General features: G+C 41.3%; 1 protein-coding gene across 13 annotated transcripts in view; it reads left to right on the forward strand.

Moving 5' to 3' along the window:
* The window catches only part of SERGEF (secretion regulating guanine nucleotide exchange factor), a 237165-nt gene that overhangs the window by 54929 nt on the left and 163911 nt on the right, over positions 1–18325 (forward strand). For 6 of the 13 annotated variants that reach the window (XR_010946119.1, XM_067749711.1, XM_067749707.1 and 3 more), the window contains exon 10: positions 14895–14939. The exons of the other annotated variants lie outside the window; for them this stretch is intronic. Coding sequence is in view for 5 of the 6 variants with exons in the window: in XM_067749711.1 (XP_067605812.1) it covers positions 14895–14939 (45 nt within the window). In the remaining variant the exon portion in view is untranslated. The remainder of the gene's footprint in view (positions 1–14894; positions 14940–18325) is intronic. 13 annotated transcript variants of the gene reach the window in all.

The raw sequence follows: 18325 nt of genomic DNA on the forward strand, positions 1-18325 counted from the left end.
GGGAGAGGAGGGAAATCACCGTGAAGGGGTTAGTTCTGACAAGAAGGAAGGATCCTTTTCTTTCAGGACAGGAGTAAAGAGAAAAGGGGATATGGGAAGATGGAAGCTTCCAGGTGGAGAAGAGCAATTCTTTTATTGAAGTGTGTGTACCCTTTGTCGTCATGTTTTATGTTAGTTTTATTTATTTATTCAGTAAATGTTTACTGCATCCTACTGTGGGCAGCACCGTACAGTGTGCCAAGAATTCACAACAAAAAGACAGAGTTGCTGCCCAATGCTGGAATACCGTGTTTATTAGTAATACAGTACTTATTAACATGTCCGTCTCTAAATCAAACCTGCAGTCTTTTGAAGGCCCACACTGTCTTATTTATCTTTGTATAATTAGGGCCAGGCTCGGTACAAAGTAAATGATCAGCAGAAGTGTGCTGAAACCGTGTGAGAGCGCCTGTTGGGTGGCTTAAATCTTCCTGCTTAGATTGAAAGACAGATTGTCTGCCTGCGTGTTGAGGTTACTGCAGGGAGGCCTCCATGGAGGGGCTAGTTTGCTTTACTCTGTAGTGGGTGCATCCAGCACAATCTGGTAACTGCCTGGAAACGGGAGAAGAAATATTCCATTACTGGCTCTGATCCCTGAGTGGTGGGTAGAGCAGATGTTGCTGCCCTTATTCTATGGAGGTTCAAAGAGAAAGCTGTCATGAGCTTAAGGTTATATACCACATGACAGAACAGGGACTTGAATCTGGCTCTCAGAGCCCTCCTTCTTCTCATAGCTAGCCCTGTGCACCAACAGCTTCCTCTCTGGACAGTTCTGATCAGAATGTGGCCCTGGCTTTGGCTATCGCTGCATGGTAGTTGGGTCTGACGGAGACCTGGTAGCACTCTCCAGACTCGTAATCTGGGTCACTGTCTTATGAGGAAAAGCAGCCAGGAAAGGACTGGTGTCAGTGAGGACTGGGACAGAGACATTAACTCATGATTGTGGTAAACCCTAGTGCTTGCTAGAGTTGGAGGTGTGATGGACAGAGGCTTGAATGTGGAGTGAGACCCGGGTTGGAATTTCTGCTCTGTCACCGACAACTCATATGACTTTGGGCCAGTCAAAACCTCTCCAAGCCTTAGTTTTCTCGTCTACAAAATGGGAGTAATAATATCTGCTTTACGTTGCCTACAGAGCTATTGAAAGATGCAAATAAGCTATAAAAGGGCTTTTATAAACTCTGAAGGTCTGTACAAAAGAGTTACTGTTGGGTTCATGACAAGTGAGCCCCTCTATGCTTCAGACACAGGTTTTATTATAAGTCTGAATCAGAGCTGCTCTTCTGTCTTAATCACTTGAGATCTTAGGAGCTACAAAGAACTGTCCTGGATTTTGTGGTAAATACTTCTTAGAATCAGAACCAGTGAAAATATCAGAGGCCAGGTGCTTGGTAACCCACAGCCAATCTCCATGCAGGGCCGGGGAGGGTGAATTCCTGTCTTTTGAGGTAGCCATCAGCATCAACAGCAAGGATGTCTCCGGTGCTTCCTCTCAGCGGCAGAGGAAATTCATCAGCGCTGATTTAAACTCCAGTGACCTCGTGTGTCACCACCATGCTCTTCAGCATTACGACTGCCCCAGGCCGTGCCCGGGGTCACCCTGGAGTTGACCAGCTGTCTTTTGTTGGCTTTGACCTTGAAAACAGGGCTGTCCCAGGGTGAAAGTAAATCATGCCAAGGTTTAGAGTGAAAACAGAAGCCAACAGAGGCTTCAGAGGAGGCTGCAGTGGTTTGATGAGAGAAATACAAAGTCTGTGAAGGCTGAGTGAGCTCTAAGTGAATCGATTGGCCAGGGCACTAAAACTACCTCCATCTACAACACTGTTCCTCTAGCTTGGACCCCCATTATCTATTGCCTAGTGACAGTTGAGAACCCCTTAGTTGAGAACCCCTTGTCTCTAGTTTGTGCACCTTCTAGGTGCCCCCACCCAGCTGCCAAAATGATGTACTAAAATATAAATCTGATCATATTATGCTCTTATTTTAAAAAAAAGATTTTAAAAAATATGGAGGGAGGTGGGAGAGGGATGGATTGGGAGTTTGGGATTAGCAGATGCAAACTGGTATGTATAAGATTGATAAACAGCAAGGTCCTACTGTATAGCACAGGAACTATATTCAATACTCTATGATAAGCCATAATGGAAAAGAATATGAAAGAGAATGTATATATGTATAACTGAGTCACTTTGCTGTAAGCAGTAATTAACAACATTGTAAATCAACTATACTTCAATTGGAAAAAAAAGAAAATACAGGAAGCATTTATTCCCACAACAAACACTTATTGGAAAGGTACTATATGGAAGAAACTTAGCTGAGTCTTCTGGAAATAGAGGAGAATAAGACCCAACCTCTGCCCTCAAGAGGTAGGAGAAACACACAATCCCTAATCTCCACAGCTAGTTGTGCAAAGAATGCGGTTATTAGAGTGTGACTGTAGGCCTTGTTCACCACTGTGTCTCCATCACCTTAATTAGTGCCCAGCACACAGTAGGTACTCAACAAATAATTACCTTTGCTTTTTGGCCTCCCATCTAGGATGATGTCTATAATCTCGGGCTTGTCATAAAAAGCTCTTCTTGATACCGCCCCTGTCAATATCCAGGCTCACCTTCTACCAGTCTCTCCCTTGCACCTTGCAATACATCTGTGTCAAACCAACGAAATCGTCACGTTGTTTGATACTTCTGGGTCTTTGATTCTTCTGGTTCTTCTGCTTTCCTTTGCCCTTGGCTGCTTGGACAACTACTCCCCGCCCCCCCCCCCCCCCCCCCGCAACAATGGATAACAAGGACGATGTCTTATATTCATCTCAGTATTCCTGCCATTCAGCCTAACAGACCTGCCTCTTCTTTCTTTCTCAGTTTTTCTTTGCTTGGTGCCGTTACCCCCCTTCCTTGACTCTTGTTGGACTGCTGTCCCTGAAGCCCTTTTCCACCTTTCCTCAACCTCCCTTGTCCCTGAGACCTCTTGCAATTCCAGATCTGGCATTTGGTGGGCTGCTGGAGGCCTGGCTCCTTGGCTGTGATGAACCCTGGCCTTCCTTTTGCCTTTCTTAAATGCTTTCTCCCTCCCACACTGACCCCGTCCAGACAGCTGGACCTCTCTTCCAGTTCCACTAGCACAGGAACCCTACCCTGAGTAGAGCCTGGATTTTGCCAGTCTCATTGCCCGGGGCCTGGACTCTGTGTTCTGGACCCCTGGTCACTGTTCAGGACCTTGTTCTGAATTCCCCAGTAGAGTGCCAAGTGTTTGATTCCAAGGATTATTGCTGCTCAGAGCTTCCTGCTTGGAGGCCTTCTTTGATATTGGCAAGGGCCTGAATCAAGCCTCTCTCTGCCAGACCCCTTTGGGTACGTTATATTGAATGGCTGCCTTAGGAACCAAGCCTGTAGTCACCCCTCTTCCCCAAAGGTAATCCCATCCAGTTCCAGCCTCTTCTTGGCCTGCAGTGTCCTGAGCCTCTGAGGCCTTGGCTGGTAGGCACCCCACGAGGTAGATAAAGAGAAAACATTGCTCTTGTCACTTCCAAGGAAGCAAACCAGGCCATGCTTTTGACATGTAACCTTCAGAACCCGAAGACCCCAGGCCGTTTGGTAGTGGGGCCACCAAATTATGACTAGAAGGAAGAAGTTAGTCTTTGTATGATTGTGTAATTCCCTTCTGTGATGTAGTGGTTCTCTCTGTGGGAACGCTGTCAGTGCTGGTGGCCACCTCCTGCATCTGCAGATTGCTCTTTGGATGAGAGCTGTTTTTACTGGATGCCTGGTGTCATCCAAGATGGGGGGTACTGGCTGTGGGTAGCAGAAATGGAAGGAATCAGAGATGTGAAAATAGCAGCTGCTATGACAATCAATCAACAGTGAAGCTTCTGGCTTTTCAGAGGGGCCAGAAATGTAAGGAGAAAGGAAAGCAGGAGGCAGCGTGGGAGCCACTAATAGATGCTGGGAGGCTGCTTGTAGCTGCCATGAGGACCTTCCATGGGCCACTTCAGGAGACTGAGCTGCCTGGGGACAACTGCTCATGGTTGCTGAACAAAATGTATGTGTTGTTGTAGCTAGCACTCCCAGGATTGAGTGAGGAAAGTTCCTCACTTTAGAATAATAATTTAGTCATTCTTGAGTATCTTCTCTGTAGTTTTATTTCCATGTGATCCTTTTTGTGTAAGTTTTTTTTTTTTTTTTTACTAGCCTGGAGCATGCACATCATTTGATGATAGAGTCTGTGTGAAGGAGCAACCAATAGAAGAAGGACTTGGGAGAATCAAGTGACTTTACATTGTCTTTTGATTCTTGGACAAACTGCTTTACTTCTCTGAACCTCTGATTTTGCAACTGTCAGATATGATACTGCTTACTAGGCTTGCCTCTGCAAGTTGTTGTCAAAATGATTATGAATATGAAAGCATTTTATAACCATGAAGCAACAAACAAATGTAAGTTAAGTTGGTTGACTTCTCTGTCATATGCAGTCTTCTGTGGGTTTTCAGGAAACTTCCATTTCTTGTAGCTCTTTGCAAATTGTTGTCAGTTATTAAAGAGCTGGAGTTTGATATGAATAATTTCCATGGTTCTTGTGTTCCTCTTTATCCATTATTACCTGTCAGTGCATTTGAGCATTGGACTTGGAAAGTGACAACAGGGAGGACATCTAGAGTCCTACAGCTTTCTGAATGGGATGTGACTGATGGTATAAATCTCCTACAGGTAAGAGCTGAGGACTTGGGAGCAGAGAGATCTAGGGGCAGTGTCAGGGAAAAGAGTTGTTGGCCAGGTTTCTTGAGTCTTTGGCAGAGCTTCTTAGAGAAGTTGAAATTTAAAGGCTGAGGGAGACTGAGTTTGGTGGGTGAGAAGATCAAGGCTTTTCAGTCTTCTGAAGGATCTATAGGAAGAGGCTGGTTCCTTCTGAGATGATAAACCTGGTGATGGTATTGGCAGGCTTGGGTATGAGCACAGAGGTTGGCAATTAAAAAAGACTTGATGGGGAACATTAGGATTTTTAAGAAATAATAATAATGATAGCTCCTATTTGTTGAACATTGACTATGTACCACACATTGTGCACTGTATAAACATCACTTTCAATTCTTACCTCATTTCCATGGAGCAGGGTACATCCCCATTTTGTAGATGAGGAAACCAAAACTTGGGGAAGTAACTTGTCTGAGGACACAGCTAGGGAGTGGCAGAGATAACACAGTGGCAGTGTCCTGGACTAATGGACATCCAGGTGACTGGATGGTGGTTGTTCAGGCTGGAGGGCAAAGAGGTGACTGAGAATGGTGCTCACCACCCCCTCCTAGACATCCAGATGGTGCGCGAAGAGGTAGAGCCTGTGACAGTTCCTTCTCCCCTCTGGTGTCTGGGCACAGACTAGGGGAGGTGAATGGTTTTCCTTCACCAGAAACTCCCACTTTAAAGCTGGGACAGTGAAGTGTGCCTTTGAAGAGTTGAGAAAGGATATTTTAGTTCCTCATGGTCCTTTCTTGGGCTTCTGTTTCCATTCATACTGGCAACAGGGATGAGTTTCGTAGTATCTCAATTCCGGCCCCCTTACCTGCAAATCCAAGTTGTACCACTTTACAAGGCTCAGATTAGAGCTTCCCTAGTTGATTCCACTTTGGACAACTCCAGTTGCCATTTCAAGTATAAACTACTTGAGGGCAGGTACCATGTCTTGGTTGCGGTTGTATCTTTTGTGCGTGGCACAGTGCCTGTCTTAAAGCAGGTGGTTGAGATTTGTTGCAGAATTGAATGGAAACCTCTCCTCCCCTGTTACTATTTGATTTTGCTCTAGCATCTGAGCACCTTGTGTGTGGTCATCTTCCAGAGGATAGCATATGGTGCTGGAGAGTGGGCACTGTATTTTAGGATTTGGGGGGAATGTCATACCCTGAAGGGCATGGGGCAAGGGGCTAGGTGACACAGCGGGCACTTGAAGAAGCCTCGGGGATTTGAGCTCCACCTACTCAGAAGCAGGCTTGGAGAGGTCTGCCGGCGGTGGGGATAGCTGTAGGTTGCTGACAGAGTTGTGATATATTCGTTCTGGAAGGAGAGGAATGGAAACAGAATGCTGACTCCTCCAGTTGTCTCAGCTTGAGGGTCATAGAAATGTAAACATCTTTCTCAGTCCGCAGTGCTCCATTCCTCAGATGCCTATTTAAGGGGAAGAGCACAGAGGCAAGAAAACGGTACATTTCCCTTTGCACCCCTCAAGGTGAAATTTCTGCTACTGTTTGGGGACTTGTGGGAGCAGTTCCGTAGTTACTGCTGTACAATGCATTTATCATTCTGCTCCCCTGGCACATTTTGCCAAGCTGCATAATTTCCCCGTTCTTTCCTATACTCACCAGCTCCATGGTGATGATGCGTGTGGTGGCCAAAGCCTTCCCGATCGGAGTTTGCGGTGTAGTGGAAAGAGCAGTGTCTCAGCTAATAATGATAGCGGGTAGCATCCACCAAGTCCCAGTGGGGTGCTGGGGTGCCGGGGTCTCTGCTAGACGATGCTAGACATCGTCCCTTTAATCCTCGGGACAACTGAGCAGCATTGGGATTATTATTCCTCAGTTTTTAGATGAGGAGAGTGAGGCTTGGGGGTGGTCACTTGTCCAAGGCCACATGGCTAGAGTTGTGATTAAAATCCAGATCCTACTGCAAAGCCTATGCTGTGAAATACCAGGATTCCATTTCGAACTCGAATGTTAACTCTCTGTGGGACCTGGGGTCAGAGACTCTGCTTCCTGGGCCTCAGCTTTCCAATCTGTGTAATGACAAGCAATTCCAAGGGTTCTTCCAAAGCTCTAAGGCCACTAACATTCTGGTTTAGTTAGAACTCTTCCCTATCCAGATTTCTTTTTAGCTTTAAGATTTTTCTGTTTGTTTTGTTTCATAGTGGCAGGCTAGTTGCTATGCATTAATTCCACAGTAACAACATTAATATCAGGCAGTTAAGAGTATACATTATATAAAATAGTATGGATCAGTACTCTCCAGTAGAACTTTATATGATGATGGAAATGGTCTGTATTGGTCCAATACAGTAGCTGGTAACCACAGCTGGCTGCTGAGCGCTTGAAATGTAGTTAGTGTGACAGAGGAATTGATTTTAAATTTTATTTTATTTTAATGAATTCAAATTTAAATACCCACATGTGGCTAGTAGCTACTGTATTGGACAGTACAGGTATAGATAGTATAATAATATAAAACCAAATAAAATATAGATTCTTCCATTCACATCTCATCTTTAATTTGTCTCCTATATTCCAACTAAGTCTTATGATTTTCATGTTGATTTTTCCAGAGGTCTAACACTTGATATATTATTACATTTGTATTATGCTTTCAACTTTCAGCATACCCAAACATACAGTATTGCATCATTTTTTTCCTGCCTGTGAGGCATATGGAAAAGATGGATAGTGTTATGCATTTCACAGATAAGGAAACTGAGGTACAGGGGGTTAAATATGCTACCAGGAGCTAAGTAAATACTTTTTGCATGAATAGGTGACTTACCTAAAGCCAGTTTTGGAGCAGTAGAACCAGAATTGGAAACTTAGGTCTTCTGATTCTCAGTCAGAGTTTTCTTTAGTTTTCGTATCACTGGTGGGCCAAGCATGGAGAGATTCTGCTCATTAGAGATAAATCTTTTAATGTTAGGTGGGGCACTTTTTCTTTTCATTTGATATTTTTCTGTACTATTTGATTTTTAACTCCATATAGGCATCATCTTAATTATAATAATAAAATAGATATTTGGAAAAATTATATGAAATGCTATGAGGCTGCATATTGGAGCTGTTCCTATTTTGTAGATGTGAGAACTGTCATGCTAGTCAAACAGAGAGGCAGGTTTTCCATGTGTCATCTGTGGTCAGAAGAGGGGAATCCCATCTTGATTCCATTTCTGGTAATGGTGGAGTAGTTCTTTTGAACCAAACCCCACAGAAAGCAACTGTGAACTCAGATAAAATGTAAAAAAATAACCACCTGAAGGAAGTGGAGAGTGACCAAAAGCAGGCCCATTCTTCCCAAGTGTCAAGGTCCTGAAAGTCAGGGACAGACTGAGGAACTGTTCCAAATTGAAAGATTCTAAAGAGGTGTGGCAACTAAATGAAACATACAGTTGTGAACTGGATCCTTTTGTTGCACAGGACACTAATGGAACAATTGGTGAAATCTCAATGGAGTCTGAAGTTGTGTTGGTACTCACATACCAGTGTTAATTTTTTAGTTTGTTTTTGTTTTTTGTTTTTGGCCACGCCACATAGCATTTGGGATCTTCGTTCCCTGACCAGGGATCGAACCTGCGCCCGCTGCATTGGAAGCTCAGAGTCCCAACCACTGGACCGCCAGGGAAGTCCCAATTTTTTAGTTTTGATGGTTGAATTGTTATGTCGAGAGTGTTGATGGTTTTGGTCACAAATACACTAACATGTTTTGGAGTGATAGGGCATCAGTTTGGTAACTGGCTCAGAGATAGTTCAGAAAGAAAATGGAGAAAGAGAGGAAAGGAAATATAGAGCAAAGATGGTAAAATGTTAATATTTGGGAATATGAGTTTTCTTTATATAGTACTGCAACTTTTCTCTGCTTGAATTCATTTCAAAATAAAAAGATTTTAAGACTTCATGCTGAATTTCATCAAAAGCTTTTTCTGCATCTATTGAGATGATCGATGATTTTTATTCTTCAATGTGTTAATATTATATATCACATTGATTTGCAGATATTGAACCATCCTTGAGACCCCACTTGATCATGATGTATGATCCTTTTAATGTGTTGTTGAATTCAGTTTGTTAATATTTTGTTGAGGATTTTGCATCTGTGTTCATCAATGATACTGGCCTGTAATTTTCTTTTTTTGTGTAGTGTCTTTGTCTGGTTTTGGTATCAGGGTGATGCTGGCCTTATAGAATGAGTTCGGAAGTGTTCCTTTTTCTGCAATTTTTGGGAATAGTTTAAGAAGATAGGTTTGGTAGAATTATGTTTGGTAGAATTCACCTGTGAAGTTGTCTGGTCCTGGACTTCTGTTTGTTGGGAGGTTTTTTGTTCCTGATTCGATTTTATTACTGGTAATTGGCCTGCTCATATTTTCTATTTCTTCCTGATTCAGTCTTGGGAGATTGTACATTTCTAAGAATTTGTCCATTTCTTCTAGGTTGTCCATTTTATTGGCTGAATAATAATGAAAATTTGTGGGATGCAGATAAAGCAGTGCTTTTAGGAAAATTTATATACTTAAGTGCATATATTTGAAAGGACTAGATTCAGTGAATTAAGATTCCACCTTTAGAAGGTGGAAAAAGAAAAGTAAGCCCAAAATAAGTAGAATGAAGGAAACTATAAAGATAGGAGCAGAAATTAATGAAATAGGAAACAAAAAATAGAGAAAAATAATAAACCCAAAACAATTCTTTGAAAATATCAACAAGTATCTAGCTGGACTGATCAAGAAAAAAGAGAAAGAGATCACAAAATACCAGTATCAGAAGTGAAAGTAGGTGTATATATATATATATATATATATATATATATATGGAATCCAAAAAAAAAAAAAAACAGAGTAGAATGGTAGTTGCCGGGTGGGAGAAATGGGGAGATGTTTGTCAAAGGGTTCAGTTATATGGGATGAATAAGTTCTGGAGATTAACGTATAGTATGGTAAGTATAGTTAATAATACTGTATTGTATACTATACTTGCGATCTGCTAAGAGAGTAGTGTATCTTAAGTGTTCTTAAGACACACACACAGTAATTATGTGAAGTGATAGATGTGCTAATTAGCTTGATTGTAGTAATCATTTACAGTGTATACGTAGATCAAATTCCATTGCACATCTTAAATACATACAATTTTTATTTGTCAATTATACCTCAATAAAGTTGGAAAAAGTTTTAACATCCATTTGTGATAATAAATCTAATTCTGGCAAATTAGAAATAGAATGGAACTTCTGCAATCTAATAAAGGGCATTTATAGAAAGCAAATGTCATAATCAATAATGAAAAATTGAAAGTGTTCCTTTTAAGATCAGACTAAGGCAAGTGTGCCCTCTATCACCATTTTTATTCAACATTATACTGGAAGGAGGTTCCTAGTGAGTTCCATAAAGTAAGAAAAAGCAATAATAGGCTTAAAAATGAGAAAGTAATAAACCTGTTTTTATTCACAGATGACATAATTGTTGACATAGAAAATCTTAAGGAATCTATAAGATAACTTTAGATAGAACCAAGAAGTGAATTTAACAGAGTACGGAGTCAACGGTCAGAAATTGATTACATTTTTTATACAGCAACAACAAAAAATTGGAAGATCTTAAAAAATTATTTTACAATTATGTTACAAAGCATAATAAAATATTTAGGTATAAACTTAAAAAAAAATCTGAAAAGACTGTACATAAAAACTGTAAAACAGTGCTGTGAGAAGTTGAAGAAGACCTAAATAAATGGAAAGATAAATCACATTCATGGATGGAAAGACTCAGTGTTGTCAGTCCTCCCCAAATTGACTTATAGATTTAAAGCAATCCCAGTCAAAATCCTAAGAGGCTTTTCTTCTGGTAGACATCGACAAGCTAATTCTAACGTTTATATGGAAATGTAAAGGACCTTGAATGTCCAAAGCAGTCTTGAAAAGGAAGAAAAGTTGGAGGATTCACATACCTAACTTGAAGATTTGCTATAAAACTACAGTATGTCAACAACAAAAATAAAAATAACTTGATTTAGAAATGAACAAAAGAACTTGAATAGGCATGTCTTCAGAGATGATATACAAATGGCCAATAGCATATGAAAAGATGCTCAGCATCACTAATCATTAGGGAAATGGAAATTAAAACCACAATGAGATACTACCTCATACCCATTAGGATAGCTACTATGGAAGAGAAAAGAAAAGAAAAAAAATAACAAGTGTTGGCTAGGATGTAGAGAAATTGGAACCCTCGGGCACTGTTCATGGAAATGTAAAATGGTGCAGCTGCTGTGGAAAACAGTATGGTGGTTCCTCAAAATATTAAAAGTAAAACTGCTATATAATCCAGCAATTCCACATATGGATATGTAGTCAAAAGAATTGGAAATGGGATCTTGAAGAATGTTCATAGCAGCCTTACTTACAATAGCCAAAAGGTGGAAGCCACCCAAGTGTTCACTGACAGATGAGTGGATGAGCAAAATGTGGTATATCCATACAATGGAATTATTACTGAGCCTGAAGAAGAAAGGAAATCCTGACACGTGCTACAGCAAGGATGAACCTTGAGGACATTATGCTAAATGAAATAAGCCAATCACAAAAAGGTAAATAGTGTGCGATTCCACTTATATGAGGTATCTAGAGTAATTAGAATAGACTGAAAGTAGAATCTTTATTCACTATGGCCCCAAACTGGGACCAGTCCAAGCATCCAACAGTAGGAGAATGGATAAAGAAATGTAGTATATTCATGCAATTCAGAAGGAGCGAAGTGATACATCCAACAACATGGATGAAATCTCAAAAAAGTTCTGAGTGAAAGAAGCCTTTTACAAAAGACTACATCCTGCATGATTCCATAAATATGAAATTCTAACAGACAAAACTAAAATCAATAATATATATTCAATTAGGTACATATTATCGTCTCTGTCTTACACATGGGGACACTAGAACTCAGAGAAGATAAGCACCTGGCTCAAGGCTGCACAGCAGGTCAGTGGCAGAGCTGGGCCTGCCACCCAGATTCCCAGTCTCTTCCACTATCCCAGGTGGCCTTGTTAGCTTTCTGGGATATTAGTACATTGAGAAGAGTGCCAAGGGTGCGAGGTGGCTCAGTTTTCCTCTGACTCCTCTTTTTGGTCTGAAAAGTGGTCTTCCAGCTTCCGTGTGGAGCCTACTAGAATGGACTCAGTTGATTTGCTAGATCCCATTCTGCTTTCCTCTTCTTTGCTAGACTGGAAGAGGGAAGGAGCGGCCCGGGTGGAGAGTATACTGTCTGCATTATTAGAAAGGTTTTCATAGGTCTCTTTCCTCTGCAGTTAACACCTTTAATTAAAAATAAAATGAACAAACAACTGTGTTCCTTCTCCTTTCCAAATATTGCTGAGAATCTTTGTGGCGTTGTTCTTGGTTGCATGTCCTGATGATGTCTAAGCACTAAGTGCAAATTGAGAAAGGGACTGAGAACGTCATTACCAAAGAGGTTTTCTCAAGGGGAATGACTGAATCTAGAATAGAACAGCCATCTGCTGCCAGATGGACAGGGCGCCACTGAGCTATGAATTTGACCCAGGGGCTGGCCTTTTCCTTGTGTTTGCACTTTGGGGATACACCTTGTGTCTTTGCTTCCTGCTGACTCATTGACTCCCCCTTCCCCACCCAGGCTGCCCGGGCCCTCAGGAGTCCTGCTGCCTGTGATGTCTAGGCAAACCCGGATGATCCAGCGGAAGCCAGCAGCAGCACGCTGTATTCACCTCAGCAGCACGCTGAGGTGGATTTTTCTGTCCACACTCAAATGCTCTTGCCTGATTTACCTTGATACTTCATTACCCTAGAAGCCGACAGGCTAGGGAGGGAGGTGGAGACAGGTCAGTGGGTGGATAAAAATCAGAGTAATGAAGTCCACCATCCCTTTTATGTTAGGAAGAAAAAACCCTTATGTTTCCTGCCTTGTCATCCAACTTGTTTACTATGAATATATACTTTTCTACTCTCACTTCTTTCCTCTACCCTAATCTTCCTTCCTCTTTCTTCTTATCCTGCCACTCTCTCTTCCTCTCAGCCCTGCCCCACCTTCTCTTGTATCATTTATTTTCTGAGAATATGAAAATATGGAATGGTAGGGAGAATACAGCACATCACCAAATTCCTGCCCCTTCCCCAGGTAATAGAGGCACCACCTTAAAGAGGGAGTCAAGAATATGACATTCCCTCATTCAGAGTTTATCACATTTGTTAGACTCTGCCCCACACAATGAACTGTCTGATGAGAGCAAGGCTACAGCCAAGCTAAGGAGGACCAAGAAACCAAGGTGAAAATGGAGCATCTTTCCCTCACACTCATCTGTTTCATCAATTCAGTCTCCTTTGATAGCCACGAGTATCCCTGCCTGTCTCCTCTGGGGAGCAGTGTGGATGATTGTAGCTTTGTTTATGCATCTCCTTAGCATTAAGATGCTATTTGTTCACTTTGTTTAACTTGGTTCTGTATCAGCCATCCAGGGGGAGCAGGGCCTCTCCTGTCTCCTCATACCCTCCTTCCTAGTATGTGCTGTCATTTCCTGTTTGCCCACTGTCAATTACTCCTGAGTCCCAAGTATGAACTTCATATATCCCCATGTTGCAGTCACTGACAACTTAAAATAATGACTAAAGTCTCCTGCAATCTTGAACCCACAGGAGGTGGGAGGTTCTGGGGCTCCTCATGGTATCAGGGGTCCTAGAGTCCCTGGAGAGTCAGGGATTCTGTAATGTCACACATTGAACTGGAAGAAGTCAGGACACCCAGGCTTAGACCCTGTAACCCGGTATTCTAGCCAGTAACTTGCTGCATGGACTTCAACAAATCACTGTCCTTCTTTGAGTCTTAGTTTTCCCGTTTTTCACAAGCTTTGTTGCCTGCAGGGGCATTCTGTATTTTGACCAAGCCATACGAGTACTCAGGTATATTGTTTTTTAAAACACTTGGTGGACCAAACAAATGGTGGGACAAACGAAAAACATCTGAGGGTTGTATTTGACACTCTCACTTGTCCTTTCCTCCATGCCATATCTGGACCACAGCTGCAGAGCAAAGCCTTAGGACCAGTTTAGATCCTCAGGGAAGTTAGCATGAGGACTGTATCTGAGAGTCAGTAGCAGGGGTCCTAGCGACATGTTTGCTGGGCAGAAGGGCCTTTACCACTTGGGGTGTTGGAAGCTGGTAAGGGCACAGTGGCCACTGGCTGCTAAGATTGGTCCCCTAGAGGGTCTCTCTTTCTTGGCCACTGACTGCTTGCTTTACTCCTCATAGCACATACAAGCACATGCTTAGCACAGCTAAGCATCAGGGTACTAGGCAGGAAGGGTGGGACCAGTCCAACCCAGCTCTGCCCTGCCAACAATGCAAGACACATGCTGAAGGTGGAGGGATTTCACAGAAGGCTGTAGAATCCCAAGTTCTGAAAGTCTGACCTAATCAAGGGCCGTATGGTCACTGGGCAATGCTTGAACCCTCTCCCTGGGTATTCCGTTTTAGGATAGTTCTTACTGTTAGAAAGCTCAGCCTTCATATTTGTGTTTATCACTACTCTGGGAGGTAGGTAGGACAAGGATTTTTTAAAAGTAATTTTTAATTTCTTGTTGTAAAAATAGTGCGTGCTCATTGCAGAATTACAGAACACCAAGATCACCCATAATTTCACAGTTTAGCAAAAATGACTTGTAACATTCTAATGCATTTTTCCGTTTTTTTCTACATGTATTAAAAAACACAAAAAACACCACAAGATATGCATATTTTATGTTTGCTTTATATACAGATTTTCCACCTGCAATTATATTGGGAACATTTACCCCATATCGTTAAATATTCTTTAAAAAAATTATTTAACATTAAAAATAACATTTTATTATTTCGATATGCCACAATTTATGTGGCTGTTTATGGAAATGTAGGTTGTTTCCAGTTTTTTGCTACTGAAAATTATGCTGTGATCAGCATCTTTGAACTTAAAAATTTGGTCAAATCTCTGATTATTTTCTCAAGAAGGATTTCTAGGAATAGGATTCCTGGAACAAAGGATATAGAATTTTTAAGGACTCTTTTTTTTTTTTTTTTAAACAACATGTGCTTTTATTTATTTATTTATTTAGGCTGCGTTGGGTCTTCGTTGCTGCGTGCAGGCTTCTCTAGTTGTGGTGAGTGGGGGCTACTCTTTGTTGTGGTGCGCGGGCTTCTCATTGCGGTGGCTTCTCTTGTTGTAGAGCATGGGCTCTAGGCACGTGGGCTTCAGTAGTTTTGGCATGCGGGCTCAGTAGTTGTGGCTCGTGGGCTTAGTTGCTCCGCAGCATGTGGGATCTTCCCAGACCAGGGCTTGAACTCGTGTCCCCTGCATTGGCAGGCGGATTCTTAACCACTGCGCCACAGGGAAGTCCTTTAAGGACTCTGAACGTGCGCGCGCGCGCGCGCGCACACACACACACACACACACACACACACACACACATATTTAGCATTTCTCAGATTTATTGCCAATAAAACTGTTATTTTGCAAAACACAAACAGAAGGAGCCCTTGAGTGTTTGCTTTGACAGATATTTTAAAAAACTATTTTTTTAAATTTTATTTTTTTTAATTGAAGTATAGTTGATTTACAATGTTGTATTAGTTTCTGGTGTACAGCAGAGTGATTCAGTTATATATAACTATATACTATTTTTCAGATTCTTTTCCATTATAGGTTACTACAAGGTAGAATATAGTTCCCTGTGCTATAAATAGGAAATTGTTGTTTATCTATTTTATATATAGTAATGTGTGTCTGTTAATCCCAAGCTCCTAATTTATCCCTCCCCCCCCCGATCTTTCCCCTTTGGTAACCATAAATTTGTTTTCTGTGTCTGTGAGTCTGTTTCTGTTTTGTAAATAAGTTAATTTGTATCATTTTTTTAATATTCCACATATAAGTGATATCATGTGATATTTGTCTTTCTCTTTCTGACTTACTTCACTTACTATGATAATCTTTAGGTCCATCCATGTTGCTGCAAATGACGTTATTTCATTCTTTTTCTATGGCTGAGTAACATTCCATTGTGTGTGTGTGTGTGTGTGTGTGTGTACACACACACACCACTTTATCCATTCATCTGTTAATGGACATTTAGCTTGCTTCCATGTCTTGGCTATTGTAAACAGTGCTGCTACGAACATTGGGGTGCGTATATCTTTTCGAATTAGAGTTTTCATCTCTTCCGGATATATACCCAGGAGTGGGGTTGCTGGATTGTATGGTAGCTCTGTTTTTAGTTCTTTAAGGAACCTCTATCCTGTTCTCCATAGTAGCTGTACCAATTTACATTCCCACCAACAATCTTGACACATATTTAGTAAGGCAAGAGTTATTAAAGTTTGCATTTCATTCCTTGATCCCTATGCTGATCACTGCTCTAGTGGTAGATGCCTGAGTGTCTAAAGCATCTCATTTGAAAATTTCCTGCACCCCTCAAGTGGGGAAGGGATTTTAAAGGGACTTCAAAGTGCTCTTCCCATCCTCAACCCTATTGAATGACACCCCTAATTTGCGAGTCTCTCTGTGAGGGGCTCGCTTGTTTCCTTGGTCAGAGCCACACCCATACCAGAGTGCAGGCCCTGGAGAGCAGGAAGCCTCTTTTTTACCTTGGATTGAATGAGGGGTCAGCCTTCCCTATTAGAACATGAAAAAAATGCTGTTCTGTTACTTGTCAGATGAGAATAATGCATGTGAAAACACATTGAAACCTGCAACGAACTCTATAAATGTGATGTGTTATTATCAGGGTTATTTTGGATTCAAATAATAATGCTAATATGATTACTGAGATATATAATGCTTTTGGCATATTAAAGTGTGTTGAGATTTGAATGATAGCATGGAACTTCAGAGAATATTTACTCTGACCCCCTTATTTTATAGATAAGGCAGCTGTAAGGCAACTGAGGTTCAGAGAACTTAATCATCTTATCCAACGTCCCATAGCAGAATAAGCCTGGCAGCCAGGTCTCCTTACTTCTCTCTCTCTCTCTTCTTTTTTTTGGCAACATTCTTGACTTCTAGAGCCAAGTGCAACAATTAATATCTTGCTCATGTGTGCTTCTAAAGTACCATTTAACATTTTAATTTTATTTTTTATTATTTTTAATTGAGGTATAATTGACATACAACATTATATTAGTTTCAGGTGTACAACATAATGATTCGATATTTGTATATATTGTGAAATCATCACTATAATTAGTTTAGTTAACATCTGTCACCACACATAGTTACAGAACGTTTTTTTCTTGTGATGAGAACTTTTAAGGTTTACTCTCTTAGCAACTTTCAAATATGCAGTACAGTACTATTAACTGTAGTTGCCATGCTAGACACTACATCCCCATGACTTACTTATTTTATAACTGGAAGTTAGTATACCTTCACCCATTTTGCCCACCCCTCTACCCCTCTCCTTTGGCAGCCACCAATTTGTTCTCTGCATATATGTTATCTTTTTATTATTTAAAAATTTTTTTAATTTTAAGATTCCACATATAAATGAGATCATATGGTATTTGTCTTTCTCTGATATATTTCAATTAGCATAATGCCCTCAAGGTTTATCCATGCATCCGTGTTGTCACAAATGGCAAGATTTCTTTTTTTTCCTTTTTTTACATCTTTATTGGAGTATAATTGCTTTACAATGGTGTGCTAGTTTCTGCTTTATAACTGTACTCAAAAAAAAAAAAGAAAAAAAATTGCGTTCTTCAGCCTCCATTCCCTGAGAGCCCCTCTGTTGGCCAAACTAGAAACCTGCCCCTCAGTCCAAAGTTCCTGGACAAAGCATATAGGCCTCTTTCTCAGAAAGTCTGGGGGTATGTTTCAGTTTGCTGTCTGTGCAGTGCCCTGGGAGTGGTAGTCTGCCAAGGACTGTCTCTCCAATTGTTAATCCCATGGGACCCAGGAACACAAGGCCCCCAGCCTCCAGAGCCAGGTGATCAGAGGGCTTCCCCTGGGTGGCAGCCACAAAAACTGGGTCACCAAACATAAAAACCGAATCACCACAGGTGTGTTGAAGCTCCCCTCTCTAAGATACTGGTGCTCTGGGGCAAGGCAGAGGGAGAGTGTGAAGATGGCACTCACCAAAAAAAAAAAAAAAAGAAAAAACAGAAAAGAAAAGGAAAAGAGAAAAAGAAAAAGAAAATTTAGAGAAAAAAAGAAAAAGAAAAAAGGAGAGTACAAAGAAAAAAAAAAAAGATAGTACCTACCGGCTTTAGCAAGGCAGAGAGAGAGCTCCCAACAGCCTCAGTCCCTGGAGAGTATCCCAGCAGGCCTCTGCCCCTCAGACCAACATTTAAAATTAGGGAATGAGTCTCATTCACATAAAGTGGGCATTTTTCAGATTGCTGCTTCTGCATTGGTCCCTGGGGCAGGTGAGTCTGTGCCCAGGCCCTTTAGGAGACCTTCCTCAATTTACCACAGCCCCATGTAAGCCTTGTTGGTCTTCAAAGCTAGATGTTCTGGGGGCTCGTCTCTCAGGTGGCAGTATTAAAATTTGGGGTG

This window comes from Pseudorca crassidens, chromosome 9, assembly GCF_039906515.1.
Source record: "Pseudorca crassidens isolate mPseCra1 chromosome 9, mPseCra1.hap1, whole genome shotgun sequence".
Taxonomy (NCBI): Eukaryota; Metazoa; Chordata; class Mammalia; order Artiodactyla; family Delphinidae; genus Pseudorca; species Pseudorca crassidens.